Source organism: Passer domesticus, chromosome 1 (genome assembly GCF_036417665.1).
Source record: "Passer domesticus isolate bPasDom1 chromosome 1, bPasDom1.hap1, whole genome shotgun sequence".
Classification (NCBI taxonomy): Eukaryota; Metazoa; Chordata; class Aves; order Passeriformes; family Passeridae; genus Passer; species Passer domesticus.
The window spans coordinates 112548990-112567691 of record NC_087474.1 but is presented as its reverse complement, the minus strand read 5'-3'; the positions used below and the strand labels follow the sequence as shown (position 1 = coordinate 112567691).

Below are 18702 nucleotides of genomic sequence, written 5' to 3'. Positions count from 1 at the left end.
TACAGAAAAAAATAAAAGTTTTAAGGGGGAAAATAAAGCATTTCTTCCATGATATTTATTCTGGTTTTTAAAAACCCAAGACAAACCATGACCCCAGTCACTTATATGAAGGTCAGAGAATGCAGAATCTGGGCACCTCGTTCACACAACAAAGTCTAAACTCATCTCTTTTAAGACAAACTATTTGAACACTCTTTCCTTCTTGAGACTACACAAGTTTCTGTGTTACCACAGGGTCTACCTTACTTCTGCCTGGATATAAAATCCATACTTCCTAATAGAAAAATGTGAAAAGCTGCACAGGTAAGGTCTATATTTGTTCCTTGTGGGATATTTTTATGACACAAGTAAAAAATGTATGTAACACATAAATCCCTTCCAATCATAAATGAAGAACTGCAGATTTAAAAAAAAATACAGGGCATTGTATAGGAGATAAATTATTTTTGTACTTCACTTTCTTGATTCAATACATGAGAATAATCCAAGTCAGAAAAGAATCCAATTCTTTTATTTGAAGATAATAGTTTACTTGATAATCTAATTATCACATTAAAAAAAACCTCATAAATTTTCTCTGGCATCCACCCTGAAAACACAAAACTTCTGAAGACAGGAGTAATTTATTTAGTAATACATTGTGGTATGGAATTTTTTTTTTTTGTTTAAAACACCATTTATTTTTTCAGGTATTTTAAGTATATTTTATTACATGTTATTTTGATTTTGTTTTACTTTATAATGTAGTAATAATTGCACTACCAATGCTGATGTCATGCAATGGCATATGAAGCAACTACAATGTGGAGTGCAAAATCAAAGTTTTGTTTTGGGGTAAGGAAAAAAAAAAAACCTCAATCAAAATTTTCAAAGTGGAATTTTCCCTATCCATTCTATCAGACTTTTCCAAATAATTTGCCTTCACTAGGATGTGTGCAGAATTTCAAAAGATCAAAATATACAGTGTAAGACAAGCTATGAACTACAGCTAATGCTTTAAGTTTGACTCAACCAGAAAAACCAAGAGCTAACAGACAGCCTGTGCCTGACTCCATCATATATTATATCACACTCACTAAAAATGCAGCGATAGAAACCTATGCAGTGTACTTGTATCACAATATATAGTAACTCAGAGCAATATTTTTATTTCTACAGTGGTTAAAAGTCACATATATTTTAAAATAAGCAGAGAGCACGAAACTTCACCCACTTGCAATATAACTGCAATATAACTCATAGAAATAGATATGAAAGGATGTAATAATGGCACACATAAATACAAATACAATATAAATGCACTAAAGAATATAAAGGACATTGTTGTGTCTGTGTTCTGCCAAGTGAGGTTTTAGGTACTTCTGATATACTAAGCATTTACAATGCCCTTCTAAACAGCAAAGCTGGTCCAGGAGTGTTTAGCAGAGTTTTACTTGTTGTAATAAGGGTTGTCATGAATAGCAAGTACAAGTAAGCAGAATCAGTCATAACAAGCAGGGAATACTTCTGCATTGGCATCAATCTCCTAGAGGAAATAGTTCTGCACTTACTGTTTCAGGCTCTGAAGATTATATACTTATTCAAACAAAACTAAATCTGATTTATCTCAGGAAGTTTTAAATCTTGATTATTTTTTCTGACTGGAGACTAAGCTTCATATCAGTAAGATATGTGGGTTTGTACCCAATATTTGAGTGTTCATTATCTCTTGATGATTACAAGCGAAAGAGCAGTCAAAAAGTAATATTTTTAGTGGGATACTGTCCTCCTGACAGTACAGATACACAGTCCAGAAATGTTTAGAGCAGTCTTCCAAAACAAAGCACTTTGCTTCCAAACATTATGCAGCTTAGTTCTCCACATTTGTAACTTCAATCATTCCTCAATGTCCTGCTTTTCATCAAGTTGCTAGGCTGTACAATAGCTAGAAGTAGCAAGCTGCTGCTCTTTTCTTCATTAGCAATGTCCATATTTCTTCCCCGTTAACTAATTGTTTCTAATATAAGGTTGATTATAATTTCTCTTTGGACAAAACTCACTGTTTGAAATACGGTTTCACAACTTCTTAGGAGCTTCACATGCAAAAGGGATTCCAGCCTGCTGCCTACCACAGAGAGATTAGCTCTACTACTACTAATGGCTGGAAAGCACATATATCCAGTAAATCAGACTTTGGTGACCATAATTTCCATGGTTTAAGGTTAATTACCTTGTTCCTTTCACTGGATTGTTGTTACATGGTTCCCAACGACCAGATCCCTCCACACTTGACTCAATGTAGTACCCAACCAGCTCCTTGGCATCTGGGGGCTCTGTCCAAGTGACAACAACTGAAGTGTCTGTGTTCCTAGTTGGCATAATACGGCCGGGAGCTTTGGGAATATCTGTGGGAGAGAAGCAGAAATAAATTAGTGGCCTGCCAGTTAAAACTTATAAATAAAATAAGCATGAAATTCTATTCTTGATTATACTAGCATGACTAGTACAGATTTAATTTTCAAAAAACTGCTCTGATTACTGAAATTCAGTAATCTGTCAGGACAGGACAGGACAAGACAGGATCAGTAGGCTCAAGCCTTTGGTGGTGGGGTTCCTCACTTCTCTATTGCCTAGGATTCAGTGTATTTCCTTAAAATCATGTTTCGTTTATCCCCTTGTTATGAATATCTGCAGCAGATATTGATTTGGAGCTTTTTAAAAGAGAAAATGCGCTAGGTGCACATTGAAGACCTTGTGCAGCCCACAGGATAAGCCAGAAACCAAGGCTCCTGTTAAGTAGCAAAGGGTAGCTATAGTGTTTTTTAAGAAGAGATGTTTTGCTGTCCTTAAAAAATTTATTCCATGTGCATCCAAATTCTCTGAGAAGTCAATATGAAGTGAACAGAGATCATTTGGGAATTGGATTGAAATCTGCATTGCTGTTTGGAAACAAATTGGTGATGTAGGTGTAGCTACTGATGACTTTCTGTATTGAACATCTTGGCTTCCAGTGAAAATAGTCTCTGCTTTCAATGTAAGTATTAAATTTTTCCCTTTTGTTTAATTTGGCAAAGAAGGGAGGTTAGACTCTGCTGATATCTGGGCTTATTTTCAAAAAAGACTCTAAGTAAAACAAAACATTTTTGTACTTCCTTGAGTTTTCATTTTCTTTTGCTATTTGCAGTCATTGCAGTTCTTGGCATCATTATTTGCAGCCTAATTTCCTTGCTTTGCATCTGCCATTTGACTACATTAAAGGCTGAACAACCCAAACAAAAATTATTTTAGCTAAAGGGAATAAATCACTGACTGCTTTTCATACACTTGAATTATTTTCTGGGCAGCTACCTGCCTGCAGACAAAACAATTACATCACCAATTGGAAAGGTACCATGGAGGTAATTTAATACACAGGACCACACGCTTACCGAGTTTGTCATCCACTACAGTGGCTTCAGTTGCTTCTGAGGGTTCACCGATTCCAGCAGAATTGCAGCAGCGAACTCGGAAGCAGTAGGATTTGCCTTCAGACAAATCAAAAACTGCAAAGCGAGGGGACTTCACAGGGATCTCGGTGTTCACCCTTTGCCAGTCCTCTGTGCCAGCAACGCACTGCAGTCAAACCCAGAAACTACATTTAGAACAGAAGCATCTGAAGGCTGAGCATCTCACACATCAAGGCTTTCTGCCTGGGCCACCAAATTCATGTCTGCTGTGGAGAACAGGGAGACACGTCCCTTCTCTGGGGCTTTCCACAGAATGAGCATATTTCAAAGCTTATGAATCTGACAGATGTTCACTTACTCCAGAAAATATACATACAATTTTACTGGTTTTAATATACCAGAGCTAAACCCTCTCCACTGCAAGGAAGTGATGTTATTAACTGCACCCAATCTGGACCACTTTCAAAATGAGTTTTGCAGATATTCAGCATTATGCTATGAGCAAAACCCTAACATTATCACTTTGCTTCTAGATGCTCTTGTGGCACTCTTGGTGGTTTTGGGGTGGCTTTCAGAATTAATAATGATTTGACCCTCATTTTCCAGAAAAAAAAATAACATTTACACTTAATTTGTGAATTGTTTTTACTTCCATGGTTAGAAAATCTACATACCATGATCACTTATACCACTAATACTTTTTTGCTTTGATTTATATTAAGTATAATTTCAAGTAAATTATTCTGGTTTCTGAGGGATTCAAATTCTCATCTGACTATGTGATATTAGTGCTGAGTACTCCGCATGCAATCGATAATTAAAAAGCTTTCTCGTATGGAAACTCAAAATTCATATATTCACCCTCTCTAAGGCTGTTGCTAAGTGAAACTCGTTTATTTAGACCAGATTTTGAGTGAGAGATGGAAAACACATAATGGGAAGATATTTATGTCTCCCTTGATGACACCTCTAGACTGATAGGAAAAAACATTGATAAAAAAAATTAGAGCCAAGAGATGCTAATAGGGAGGGTGAAGGTGTGAAGACTTTTCTAGGCTAGCAGCCATGCAAAAACATCTCAGAAAAGCAGGTGAAATTAAAACTGATTTGGAAATATTAATTAAAAATTAAAACTGAAATTAAAACTGATTCTGTTCAAGGAGATCAGAATAGAAATTTTGTGATCTTTGTTGAGTTGGTGGAGCAAACATAAAGCTAATGCAGAGGATAAACATGAAAAGGCAGCTGGATTAGAAAGTGCTGATGACAAGAAACTCTTGCAAAATTCTTCCATCCAAAATGTTAACAATCTGTCCTGCCAGACAAGCTTCATTAATACAAACTTTATATATATAATTGTATATATGATATTATATATATATAATATCATCTATATCTATCATATATATTTTTGAGATACATTATATATAAATAAACATGCATTTTTTATATATATATATGTGTGTATACACACACACACACACATAAAGCATGTGATTTTGCTCTGTGCTTTCACATTTTAGAAGGAGTTTTATTCTCTCTACTCCAGGTAGGTCAATGACACAATTCAAGAAGAATATTACTGGGTGTGACACATTTTTCATCTACTTTCCTATTTCCTATTTTTCTTTTATTCCTAGTTTATCTTAAGCTGCAGTTTCAGTTATCTGGATGAACTTCTAATCCTTGCCCTAATTTGCGAGTCTCAGACAGAAATGAGAGTTAACCAGAGGTCCGGAAGAGATGACAATACAAATGTAAACTATTGCCACAGCATGACTCTGATTATGTCCAATTTTACCTTTTCCACAAAGTACATGATACCCTCATGGCCCCGCTGTCCAGGAGGTTTCCAGCTAAGCACAACATAGTTCTTGGTGGCCTCAATAACTTGGAGGTCTGTGGGGGGACCAGGAACAACACCCTCTGAAGGACAGGGAAGAATAGGAAAGGGAACTTGGATTTAATACTTCCATTTTTGTATCAGAATTAGCATCATAATTAAGAAATAGGAGTATTGATATACCTCAGCACTTAATTTTTTTTATTTTAATGTAGAGTTAAAAGTCTTCTAAATATTGAATTTAAATTTCCTTCTTTAATTCTAAGCATGATTTTGTTAGGTCCTGAATAATGAAACTTCACCTCAAAAAACAAGTTGTTGAGTTATTCAAGGTCAAGTGATTCTCAGAACAACAAACTTTGGGTGTGTGCCAAAGTTCACTGAACTCACTCAGAGCTTTCCTAATTACTGAACCAGCTTCACATTAGACATTTGTGGGCAAAAGGGCTGTGTTTACCTGCAGGTTCTTCCTCAGTCACAATAATCTGTCCAGTCCAAGGAGCAGAAGGGTGACCTGAAACAAATGTCAGAGATAACATAATGAGAACAATGAGAAAACTGACTCTTTTGTGGTTCAAAACTAAAATTTGCAAGATCCCCCTGAGCTCCATTTTTGGTTAATGCTGTGGCTGTTGCTCATGTAGCAAGCTAGTTACCCAAGCTAGTTGTAGGCTTACCAGCTTGAATATTGAGAGCAGCTCAGCATTTAACATAGCTAGAAAATCCACTGAAACATCTATTCCTTCCTGAAATGTCACTGAAGTCTCCTAGGTGACAAGCAGAGGTATTTGGTTCACTCAGCTCATAATTTTCAGAGAATTAGTTTCAGCTTTATTTTCCATCCTCTCTTCCTTTGGTTTAACAGTTCACTTATTAAAGGAACAGCCAAATTCCTGCAGGCTGCATCCTCTCTGTTTTTAACCACTTTCTCTCTTATTACCAGCTTGTAAATCATGGGTCACAGTCACAAACTGTAACAGCTCAGCCTGACTCAGCATGTCCACTAGATAAACTTGGGTGTCTCTCTGAGCAACCAATATGTTATCTCACTATTGCAGTTATGCAGCTTTCAACCAGGTCACTGCACTTTCAGAGATAATTTTTGCAAACACTGTTCTCCGCCTCCCCGTTGTTCACCTTACATTGGCTGATCTGATTTGGAGATGAAAGAAGAGAGGAAGCAGGTGGGGAGAAAAATTATGAGGGATGAGAGGAGGAGATATAACAGGAATAGGCCACCAAACTCAGACTTCACCTCCTGTGACAGCTTCCATGCTGCCCATTGAGAAGAAAAGCCCTCTGCCCTCCCCAGGCTTAGGGTTTCACATGTCTGCCTGAGTGCAATGTTTCTTGGCGGTGCCAAGGCTCTTTCCTCTGGCCTTTTGTTTTATCTTGAATGGAAACCTAGATCATCTGGCTGCAGCACTACACACAGTAGCTCACAGAAGCTGGGACCATGGGAGCACTGTAGCTTTGCATAATATACCCCTTTACACTGGACCATTTTGAATTGCAAAACTTCAGAAATATGCAGAAATAGATTTTGAATAGAAGTAGAAATTTATTTTAGGCATATGATTGTGCCATATGCGTAGAGAGATGGGTTTGGAAGCAAAATGTCTGAGACATTGTGAGGTCACAAGAGAAATAACCTTGACTTGTAAAATGCTAACCTTAAAGCAGAGAGCCTGGGATCTTTTGGGCTGTCCTGGTATCATTCTGATGTTATTGCAAGACTTGGATTGTCACATGAGAACAGAGTCGGCCGCCCTTGTCTGTGGCTCAGAGAGAGACTATTCACAGGATCTGTTCAGCTATTTTGTTGGCTGAACAAAAGCAATTAAACTCTCCTGTGCCTTTCCCCCCACTTCCTGCAAGTTTGGAGCATAGCATTGCAGACAGCCAAAGTCATTTCAGCAGATAGAACACTTAATGCAAAAAGCACTGAGATTATTTCTTCTTGGCAAAGCTGTCTCCAAAGGATATTTTTGCTTTGCATTGCTCCCTCTGGCGGGATTTTGAAGGCTTATGAGTTGATAGATTTTTAAATGAGTTGTGATTTCTTAAACCTCTCATGCAACCTGTAAAAAGCACATCTTACTTTTAAGCCTGGCTCTGTCTGCAGGATCCAGAGCAGCCACAGGCTCTGACACCCGGGACGGCAGGCTGACACCAGCCTTGTTCACAGCTCGGACTCGGAAAATATAGGAACGGCCTTCAATCAGACCAGTGACAGGAAAACGAGCAAACTTCACGGGATTCTCATTGCACTGGGTCCAGTGGGAGGTGCCAACCTCACACCTGAAAAATACAAACAGCAAGAGCAGTGCTGGGAAGGGAAAAACATGAACTCAGGGCACCCCCACGCCTTTGCAGCTTCACCATCTGTTCATGCTCATTGCCTGGTCCGTACCAGTTTCCTCAGCGGAATTATGTACTGGTGACATCAAAGCAGCTGCACCAAGGCATCAGGCTGAGGCACCAGCTGGGCATGCACTAAATCCCTCACAGCTGCACCCCTTCTTTCCTGAACTGAAAAAGGGATAAGAGCGGACTCACTTCACTGTTTGAACCCTCCAAAGTATGCTTAGGGAGTGTCAGCTTTAGCTTGCTTGAAGGGACAGGAAATACGCATCCCTTGCAGTTGCCAGAAGGACACTACTTCATCATTCCTGCACAATGCTGCACTGTACATCCCACAAGATGCTGGGCTTCATGGGGTGCAGAGACCCCCATTGTGAGTTCTGGGAGCAGCCCAGCACAGAGATAGCTGTGAATGGGGCTGAAGTGGGACAGGCTCTGCTTCAGAGACCAGACCACTGGGGCTGCCAAGGGAGCCTGCAGTGTGCTGGCTGCAGTCCCTACGATGACAGGACCCAGCATGGTGCTGCTGGTCCCACACCTGTGAAGCCTCACACATATCAGGAGGCTGGTTTATGGCAGAAGGAAGATGTGAGAGTAGCCACTTCAACTCAGCGAGGCAGGAGAAGCCTGTGGTGATAGCTTCCCTGTATCCAGCAACATGGTCAAGAGAAACATGACCTTTCAGCTTGGAAGAGATTATCTGGTGAGATATCTGCCAAAGAGAAGAGTACAGTTCCTACCCATATTTCTTGGTACATGCAAGAATCTCTCCTGAGAATTGTTACCATCCCACTCAGGATGGTTTTGTGGTTCTTGTGTCTGCTTGGGGTGAGGGATGACCAAGCTTTGCTTCTACCATTAGCACGAACCAGTCCTGCTGGCTCATCCATGAGGCAGTTAGGGGCTACCCTGGCTGAATATTTGGGTCCCTAAATACCTTTAGTGGGATCCAACACTGGAGAGCAGTAACACAGCTTTGAATTTGAGAGCAAATGCAGAATAAAGAAGGTGAACACAACAGAAAAAGCAAAATGCCATTTCTCTCGCAGTTACTCTCAGGGCTAAGATCCCTTAATAGCCTAGCTTTAACATGATATTACTGTTCACAGTCTAGCCTTGATTTTGTTTAGGATTTTTCAATGAATATTAAAGAGCCATAGCTTATATCTAGCAAAGCACTGTTACAGCAGTGACTGGCACTCCAAAGTTATCAAAACAGTAATGTTGTATTTGAGTGTTGCATTTATTTCACAAAGCAATACCCTCTTTTTACTGAGATATACTTTATGCATATTCAAAGGCATAACATAATGACATATTTCATATATATATAAGTGTATATATATATATATATATATATATAAATGTCTGAGTGTTTTTACATGCATTTGAATAATCCCAGAGGAATCTCATATGATGGACTCTATTACCAAAATTCAAACAAATATTACCAGCACTGAAAATCACTGCAAGTCTCAAAATACTGACTTAATTTATTAAATCACTGTCTTGTAGGATCCTGCCACAGTGTGTAACACATGGAGAGTTCCTATTTTTAAAAATAATTTCCATGAAGCTTATGAATTGAAGAGCTGGAATAACAACAGCATTTTGGAAAGAAATCCAAGTCCCTTTGAGATAGTATTTTGCTTTCTGGTGCATAGTAACTATTAGGAGAGAGGCAAGAAAGCCCTGGTACTGAAGGAGCCACAGCTGCCTGATGCAGAAGAACTACCCAACACTACAAAATCCTGAGGCCTCTCATGCCTCAGAGGAAGCAGCCAGGGCTGAGCTGTGCAGATCTGGCAGAATCCTTTCTGTGCAATTAAATTAAGCAAGATGTGATTATTTCCATGAAAGTTAGATCAGGGCCAGCCAATCAAAAAAAACTACAACAACAACAAAAAAATCAGTTTTCTTCTGGCCAGCAACAAGAATGAAAATAATAAACTTGTTTTATCTCATGTTTTGCAATGTGCCTTTAGTTTTTTTGAGTTGGTATGAGCAGCAATATGAATTCTCCAGTCCAGCACAGTCACTGACCTGTCAATGAAATATCCAAGGATGGGGTTTCCTCCATCGACAGCGGGTTGCTTCCAGGAGACAATGACATAATCTTTGTTGGCATCTAAGCACTGCACATCTAGTGGTGCTCCAGGGGCTCCAGGGATTTCAGCATCAGCATCTATGAGGATGGAGAAATATGTTTGTAAATGTGAACCACAGTCCTTTTACAATTATTACTCTTTAAGGATCAAATTGTGCTCCTAGTGACTTCAAAAAGTATTTGCTTTTATATTGCTAGTGTTTTCCTAGGTTTTGGCTTTTCTTTGCAACATTTACAAATGTTTCATATGTTACAGCATACTGCAAATGTAATTCATCTAGACATTTTAAATAGAATTAGTACCATGCATTCTGGTTAGGGAGCTGCAAGAGATACTGTTGAACTAAAAACTTTAGCAGCCAGGCAATAGTTGAATTAAAAGTATTCACCCCCTGGATATAACAACACTGAATTAAATATCTTATCTCGACTCGTAGTTCTTCATTGTTTGATTTTGGTTGGCTGTGAACTGCAAAGGTACCAAGACCTTCTGAAGTTTAATTATATTACACATGCATTATCCCTGTGGAATAGAACGATAAGTGTATCATTCCTTTCAAGTGTTTATATAAATCTGGGATTGCTGGTGTCAAAGGGCCTTGACTCCTGCATCAGCTTCTGGACATGTCTTATCTAAAGCTTTGAAAAATAAAGCATAATGCTGGGCACTAGGGAATTTTTACTGTTTACAAAGAGTCTAATTGTGAGATGATGCAATATTCATGCAGAGAAAAATAACCTTTGCAGCAAGATTCTGTGAAAGACTTTCAAATAAGAGATGTTGTTTCTCTGCAGAATAACATAAATTTGTACAATTGAGAGCTAGTTCAAAAATGACCTAAGAGTTACATACCTGAATAAAAAAAATTGCTGATAAATACAATTCATACATTCCATATAAACCTGAGATCTCAAAAAGGTTTAACGTTTCAAGGCATCATGATTTTAACTTTCATGAAAAAATGCCTTATTAGAGAATTTAATATGCTTCATTAAGTAAAACAGTAGTCTTCAAAAAAAAAAAAAAAAGAAATTCCCAGCAACACTTTGCACATTGCAGAGTCTTCTCTTAGAGTAACCTCACGTGGAGCTTTTGAAGCTGCGCCAAAGTTGCAGAGTCCAGGTTCTAATTACAGGTAACTTGATGCATTTTTAAAAATGGTAACATGCAGAGTAAACCATCCAGTTAACATCACAGAATACTAAGAACATTAATAGTAATAACAAAATGTCTTCAGAGACCTCATTTTGACAGATTTTAATTGCCTGTATTTACCACTTGACAGAATGTGAGACAACAGTTTCTTTCCAAGACAGACTGGGAAACAGCTGGGAGAACCAGCGCTGCTGATCAGCCTCTAGGAGGCTAGGATTTCATCCCTGATGGCTTGCTGACAAATGATGACCTGTAGCCATGGCAGAGGAGTCACACATGCTCTGGAAGCCCATCTGAACGTGTAACATTATGAGCCTCCCTTCCATTGATACACTGATTTCTCTGTGTGACACATAAAGACAACTGCCCCAGCTTAAATACCAGAGCTGCCATTTAAATAAAAGTTGGCTACAGTTTAGGAGGAGCAATGAGGAATACAGTAGCCAACCAAGATTGTGGAGACCATTTAAACGGGAATGTAGACTATAATTAATGTAGATAGAATTTGGAAAATACACCAACTGGCTAGGAAGATACTCTACTGAAAAGGGTAGTGGGTTCAGTCAGGTCACACCTGTGTTGCCAGAAAATGTAACAGGATTGAGGGTGATAATTTATTTATATGGCAGCACGATGTAAAATGAATAAAGAAAGACAAGTCCTATTCCTTGTCACAGAAGCTCATTTCTTCAGGTTCTTTCTTCAGGTGATGAAAATGTCTGCTTCAGTTGTATTTTCTGGGCAGGTTGTCATCTCACACAGTTTTGCTGGACTTGGCAACAAGAAGCCATTCTGGGCATGACCTCAGAGCCAAGAATTTCCAGAGCCTTTTGAATTAGCATTACACACTTCAGCTGCTTTTAGCAGCTGGGACAGATATAGAATCAGCACACAACGTGATAGCCATGGCTCCTTTTAAAGAAATAATTCTTAATTGATATTCAGTGAAGTTTTTGATGGTACAAGCAAACAACATTTACAAAAAATTACATTTTAATTCTACTCTTCACTGCATTACTTCAGAGAATTACACAGTGGTTGAGATTGGCAGACAGGTCCAGGTACTGTCTAGTTTAGCCCCTGGCTCAAAGCAGAGTCAGCCAGAGCTGGTTGCCCAGGGCTATGTCAAATCAGGTTTTGAGTGTCTTCAAGGACTGGGACTCCACAGCCTGTCTGAGTAACCTGTACCAGTGTCTTCTCTACTCCCCTCCATCAGGCACACTTGGATAAACTCCTCCCATGATCTCTCTTTTCCAGGCTAAACAGTCACAGCTTTCTCAGCCTTTCCTCATGTGAAAGATGCTCCGAGCCATAAATCACCTTCACATCCCTTCAGTGGCCTCACTTCAGTGAGCCCATGTCTCTTTTGCATGGGGAATCTCAGAACTGAATCTAGCATTGAATGAGCCCCACCAGCGCTGAATAGATGGCAAGGACCACCTCCTCAGCCTGATGGCAGTGCTTTTCCTAATGCAGGACATGATTCCACTGTCTTTGTGACAAAGGCACATGTTCCCCTTGGTCCACCAGGATCCTTCCTGAAAAGCACCTCTCCAGACAGACACCAACCTATTCTGCTGCATGAGATTATGCTTCTCCAGCTGCAGACCTTTACATTTCCATTCCACTGTATATTTTCCTGCAGTGAGCATTAGAGAGAACTTCTCAAACTGAGCAGAAAATCTTGATAAAAATAGTGCAGTTTAGTTTGCAGTGGGGTGGTTACAAAAAAGCATTTGTAACTTATTGTGTGAATTTTTCATCCTTATGACTGATGTTCAGCACCCTGAACATAATACCTTAAATTTCCTCCTGAGAATGTCAATGGAGTTTAGAATTCTTCAGGCAGATGACACTAAAGCCTGACACGTGCATGGATTTTTCTCCTGAGATAACAACTGGAATGTACATTGCTAGAATCTATAATACAAAATAATTATTCTGTTGTAATGGGGGGTGAAAAGGGGCGGGGTGGGGGGAAGCATTCAAATATCTGATTTTGCCAAGATGTTTTCCCCAGCTCTGTAGTGAGTTTTGTGCACAAGACAGTGTTTTACCTCGAACAAAGACATAACCACTGTACTCCTCATAGTACTCTCCCATCGCCACTCGGAGCGTGTAAAGACCTTCATCTTCCTTGTTGGCATGAGTCAGTGTCAGAGAAGCTCGCTCCCCGCTCCACTGCATCTGGACCCATTTGGATGGTGTGATAGGAACACCTAGGAATCAGAGAACTTCATTATGAGCAGGATCTACTGAGGAATAGATTCTGAATATGGAGAATATATTGGGATAGATTGGAAATATAAAGGAGACCACTCTAATTAGACAAAATTCTGTCTTTGAAAACAGTCATAGACAACATCTAATTCTGCTCTTATGATAACTTTGTCTTTGATTTCAAATCACTACTTCAGAAAGCAATAGTTTTTTATATTTTATGAGCTGTTACAGAACACTGTGCAACTACTTAAAAAATATCTTAGTGTATAAATAAATAGTAAAAGCTACATGAGCTCTATAAATGGGCCACATAGATGATGGCTTTTATAAAAATGCTTCTAATTTAGATTTTTTTAAGAAATAAAAAAAATCCCTAGAAGACTTTTTCACAGTGCTTTGTCAGTTTTCTGCGGTTTCACATCAAAATGCTAAATTATGAAACAATTCTAGTTGAAAAAGAGAAAATATCATTGGAAAACCAGAGAAAGTGATGACCAAATCATAACGTTGATACAAGCTGAAATAAGTAAAGATTTACATAAAAGAAGTTTATATTTCTTCTTGTCAAACATTCTCACCATTTCTGTACCACTCAATGTCTGGTTTGAAGCGCTTGATATCAGGATTGATGACAACTGTGCAGCCCAGACTCATTGTTTCCCCTTCTCTCCCAAAGGCTACATCAAACTTGTCGACAAAGCTGATTTCAAACCTGGAAGCATAGCCATGAGGGGTAACAGCAACTGTAAAAGAGAAAAACATCTAGTTTTCTTTCCTTCTGTGACAAGAGTAGGAAGAAAAAATACTCAGTGACTATGAATATAATCACAGGTAAATTTCAAGGTATAAATAGGAACAATATGTATATTAAGTCATCATCTTCAGAGGCAATTGCAGTATTGGATAATCCAAGTCCTTTCTATTGCAGAGAATTGACTATTTCTTCATTCATACAAGTTCTCACAGCTAATTCATTTTAGCCGGGAGAGGCTTCTGCAAAATTTAATTTCAGAATTTTCAAAATTTGTAATCCAATGCTTTATCATAAGGTTTGTTTTATAACTGAAAAATATTTCTATTTGTGATTAATTATTTCTTCAGGTCAAGTTGATCTTCAGCTTATATGGTTCTTCTCTTTCCCCATTTTAACTCCTTGCTCTATCTTAGAGTAGTCATGTGTCCACTCAGCCTTTTTTTTTGTAAACTAATAAGCTTACAAAATAATAATATTTATATTAATATAAAATGGTAGCCTGTTTCTATTCTTGTTCCTGAATTCATCTTTTTGGATGCTATGTGTCCCAAGTGGTGCAGTTTTTCAGACAGAACATCCTAAGTGGCTTTCTTGTACTGTACATACACGGCAGAGAGGCTTCCATGTTTGTTTTGAAAACAGTTCAGCTGATAAAAAATAAGGTCACACTTTACTTTTACTCAACTAGCCTACACTGATAACTTTCCCTCTTCCTGTGATCAATGAATATATGCAAATCCTGACATTTGTTTCCCATAAAGAAGTGATGAATCCCAAATTTTATTTGAAATATATGAAAGTCTCATCTGTCAAACACTTCATGGGGTTCCTAGGGCACCTTCACCCACATGGCATAGGTGGGTGAATTGTCTTATCATCATGGAAGCACGGATGCCAGATTGTTAAAAAGTGAGGTTCTCAGGTAAAACAAACTACAATTTTTACCTTGATATACCCAAAAATAGTCTAATTGAGTTCTGGATATATAATCCTTTCCATGCATTTTCTGTTCATTTTCACATCTTACAAAACCACATAAGCAGTAGATAACAATTAAGCCTACCTACTCTATGTAGGCACATGCTTCCCATGTAGGCACATGGCATGTTTTACACATTGCAAAAGAGAAAGTGGTTCTCTTTGACAGATTCTATTTCATAGTGAAGGGCAACATTAACAGGATATTTCATATATAATCCAACAGACGTAGAAGGCAATGCCATTTCCCCCCACTAATGAGGCTAACACCATCTCAAATTGTAAAGCTCCACATCCCTGTAGATCAGACCTTCTTCTTTTTAAAATAATATTACTAAATATTCTGCTTAATCATGTGTCATGATGTCACAACTATAAATGGAAGTGTCAAAGAAACATATTGTAACTTACATGGAGAGAGGGAAAGATTTCTAGCATGCAAAAGACTTGCGTCAATTTCTCCTTTGTACCCTACACAGAAAAAGACAAAACCGGTCACTATCACCAAGAGGCAAAGGCTCTGTGAGCCACAAAACCAAAACTGCTAATGTGCATATTAATTTAAAAAACCTTGAAGGATATATTTTGCAACCTACTCTTTACCACGAGGGAAGCATAAACTGAAACTTCTCCTTTGACATTCATAGCAGAGGCATGGTACTGGGCAGTGTCGTCAAAGTCACATCTGAAATGATAAAAATGATTAGACAGAGCACCCAATTGCTCCTTGGTGTAGCCTCTCTGGTGTTTTAGATTAAGAAAACCCTCAGAAATCTGGGTAAAATCACTAAAGTAAAAGCTTGGGAGACAGACACACTGGACACTGGACTGATTGGAGCCATTAGGTTTTTCTCAATGTTAAACCCCAGTGTTTGAAATAAATGTCTCTTTTCAAATATCACACAGAGATTTGAAATTGGTAATACAGCATAAGTAGGGAAAATTATCTGATAATATTCATTGTTAATTTACTATCTTCTACGAAGAGATGCCTAACATGGAACTTGCAGGAGAGGTAGGTTTCATAAAATGCTTTCAAAGGGCACCTTACAGTAAAAAAATTGTAAAATCCAAGTTGTTGTTCATTAGGACTTATGCTTTCAATATTTTTAATGCAAAGGGTGTGCAAAAAATTTCCTGCTAGGAAGACGAGTACTATTAAAGATCTTCTATGTATATAAGTGAGGATCTCAGTTCTGCTTCTCATTTTAGGAAGAATAGTGAGCTTTGCTATATTTGAAAGACAGTTAATTCACATATTTTTACATGTTTAATTGTACTCATCAAGCAGACAGATGGAAAAAGTAATCATAGATGTCCCACTTTTCTGACTCTGCCATAAATAGAACATCCAGATAAATAATCCAGATAAATAACTCAGGTAAATTGCATGTACTCAGTTGATATCTCTGATATTACCTGACTTGATATCTCTTACACCCCCAAGAGGTATGTTCACATTTTGCAGCTCTCATTCTATAGCAACATTTCAGCTAAAGCTGTTTGTTAAATTATTTAATATTTCCTTACTCGGTAATCTCCAGGGAGTGCAGCCCATATCGACTTTGAATGATATACTTGCCCGGGTGAGCCTGTACATCAATGGGCACATTATTCTTGTACCTATGGAAAAGCAAAGAAGCAGTATGTCACAAAGACAAGTCATTCTGTACTTTAAAAGGTCAGGTGCTTGATATTTGAAGTAGAACATCAGTAGAACATCATAATTTCTCCTTGATAAACTTCCAGAGATATGAAATGTCTCTGGGAAGATATTTCATATGTCTGTAAGTGTAACCTTTCTCTCTTTCTCTTTGATCTGCCCCAGGCAGATTTTATTCTCAAATTAAAAGAAGAAAATAGTCTTGAGTGAGACAAAAATCAGTTCATATTACCACGAACTTCATGTTGCTACTTGTAAAAGAAAGGAGGATTCCCATGAGCAACATCTCAGAGTTTTGTAAATGACAAATAAAAATTTTGTAGCCTCCTTACTTACTAGCTATCATAAAAATTTTCTTTGGTTTGCTTATTTGACCTACTTTTAAAACCTTTATATACAAAAATGTCAGAAAGTTAAATTTTTTGTTTACTTGCAACTTAAGACGGCTAGACTGGAATACACTATGAGTGTTTTCTGGCACAGTTGTATCTTCAGGTAGGGAAGGTTTACTGTTCAAAATTCCCAGTTGTCCTGGCTTGAAGGAATGAATGAATCAGTGCTGTAGCTGGTACTGCTAATTTCAGAATTTATACAAACACCTTGAGATTCTCATAGTGGAAGAACAGTGGTGCATGATAAATTCTTCCTCTTCAATTGTTGCATGAAATGTCACTCATTCTGGATAATACATAGTGTAACCAAGTAAATGTTTGTCTGAATCCTGTCTTAAGCCAGCACTGGAAATATGGAAAAAACTGGCAATAGAAATCTAATAAATAAACAAATTGCACTCTGAATTGTATTCACTACATTTGGCATTGATTTGAGGTCCATAAAGAAAAAATGTTTCCTGAGTGTCTTATTTTACATAGCTTCTTCCCTGTTCTTCATAAGGTGCATTATATAAAGAAAATGAAATTATAAAGGATGATAGATAAACGCACCTTTTAGTCTGATGTAGCTTAAATAAATCTTTATTCTCACAACAGATAACCAGACAAATAAGTTTGCATATTCATTTCAGATTTTATATTTTAAACCTTTCATGATTTTCAGTCAGGAAAGGGAACTGGTCTGGTGTCAGTGGTTTGCCCCACTTCACCAAACAAACCAGTAATTAATTATTTTATTTTCACCAAGAATATTATCAGTTGAATATGTCTCAAGATGAAGCTATATCCACAATAAATCTGAGAAGTGTCTTTCAGCACCATCAGTGTTGTACAATAAAGAATATTTCCCTGACTACAAATATTTGGGCATAGCAATACACTGAGAGTTTTCCAAGTGCTTAAGTGAGTAAGGACCATAAAGCCTAATGCTTTTTATCCTCATCTTCCTCTCAGCAAAATGTCTATGAAAAGGGACTCAATGCAGGGCAGCACTCTCTATTCTATATCAATTAGCAGAGATCCCTGACCTCATTACTCTATTATCCTGGCTTAGGCAGTGAATAATACGTGAATCCAGCAAGAGTAATACATTCACCACCACTCTTCACCTCATCTGTGAGCTGGTGCCCCCCCAGACTGAACTGCCTGGGAACATCAGGGCATCTTTATATTACTTCTAGTGCGTAAAATATTTTAGAAAATAGAATAATGCCACCAGTTCTTAATATTTTCCAGGGCATATGAAATTTTGTAAACAGGACTTAACTCACAGTATCTTTAAATTTTCTCCAAAGGGCTGGGCAACTCTTGGATCCTATGGCAGCAAAGTTGATTGGTAGCATGGGGTGCTGTGCAGAAACAAGCTTTTACTGGGTCATGCCAGCAGCAAGAAGACTTTCACATCTTTTGTCTTCACTATCATGTTAGTAAAAAGTAACTGATTCAATTTTTGTTTATTTATATTCATCTATAGAAAGAATAGGAGTCGTGTTAGAAGGACCATTTGTTATTTCTGGAAATGCAAATTCCAGAGCAGCCAAGTCATTAGCTAATGTGGGACTGCAACCTCTCACTGTCATTAGGCACTGATAATTTATGCTTTCTGCTACTGGTTTCAAATGTCCTGGGTTTTCCATATGCTTTTTTTTCCAGGGAGTCAGAACAGCTGCATCAAGCAGGTTTTCTTTAGAGAAAGTCCATAAAGCCTTATAGTTTTTCAGGCACAGCATGAAAAGGTCTTCATTGCTTATAGAAAGAATGACTGTTTGGAATATTCTACTGACATTTTGTTAGAAA

The 18702-nt window shown here is 38.0% G+C and overlaps 1 protein-coding gene across 1 annotated transcript in view; it reads right to left on the bottom strand.

The window, feature by feature from the left end:
* Positions 1 to 18702, bottom strand: part of MYOM1 (myomesin 1) — a 75816-nt gene that overhangs the window by 37033 nt on the left and 20081 nt on the right. The window contains exons 6-16 of the mRNA XM_064434520.1: positions 16381 to 16473; positions 15447 to 15535; positions 15262 to 15321; positions 13697 to 13861; positions 12953 to 13114; positions 9676 to 9817; positions 7370 to 7569; positions 5726 to 5782; positions 5227 to 5351; positions 3408 to 3591; positions 2210 to 2384 (exon numbers count right to left, since the gene is read on the bottom strand). Of these exons, the coding sequence (XP_064290590.1) occupies positions 2210 to 2384; positions 3408 to 3591; positions 5227 to 5351; positions 5726 to 5782; positions 7370 to 7569; positions 9676 to 9817; positions 12953 to 13114; positions 13697 to 13861; positions 15262 to 15321; positions 15447 to 15535; positions 16381 to 16473 (1452 nt within the window). The remainder of the gene's footprint in view (positions 1 to 2209; positions 2385 to 3407; positions 3592 to 5226; positions 5352 to 5725; positions 5783 to 7369; positions 7570 to 9675; positions 9818 to 12952; positions 13115 to 13696; positions 13862 to 15261; positions 15322 to 15446; positions 15536 to 16380; positions 16474 to 18702) is intronic.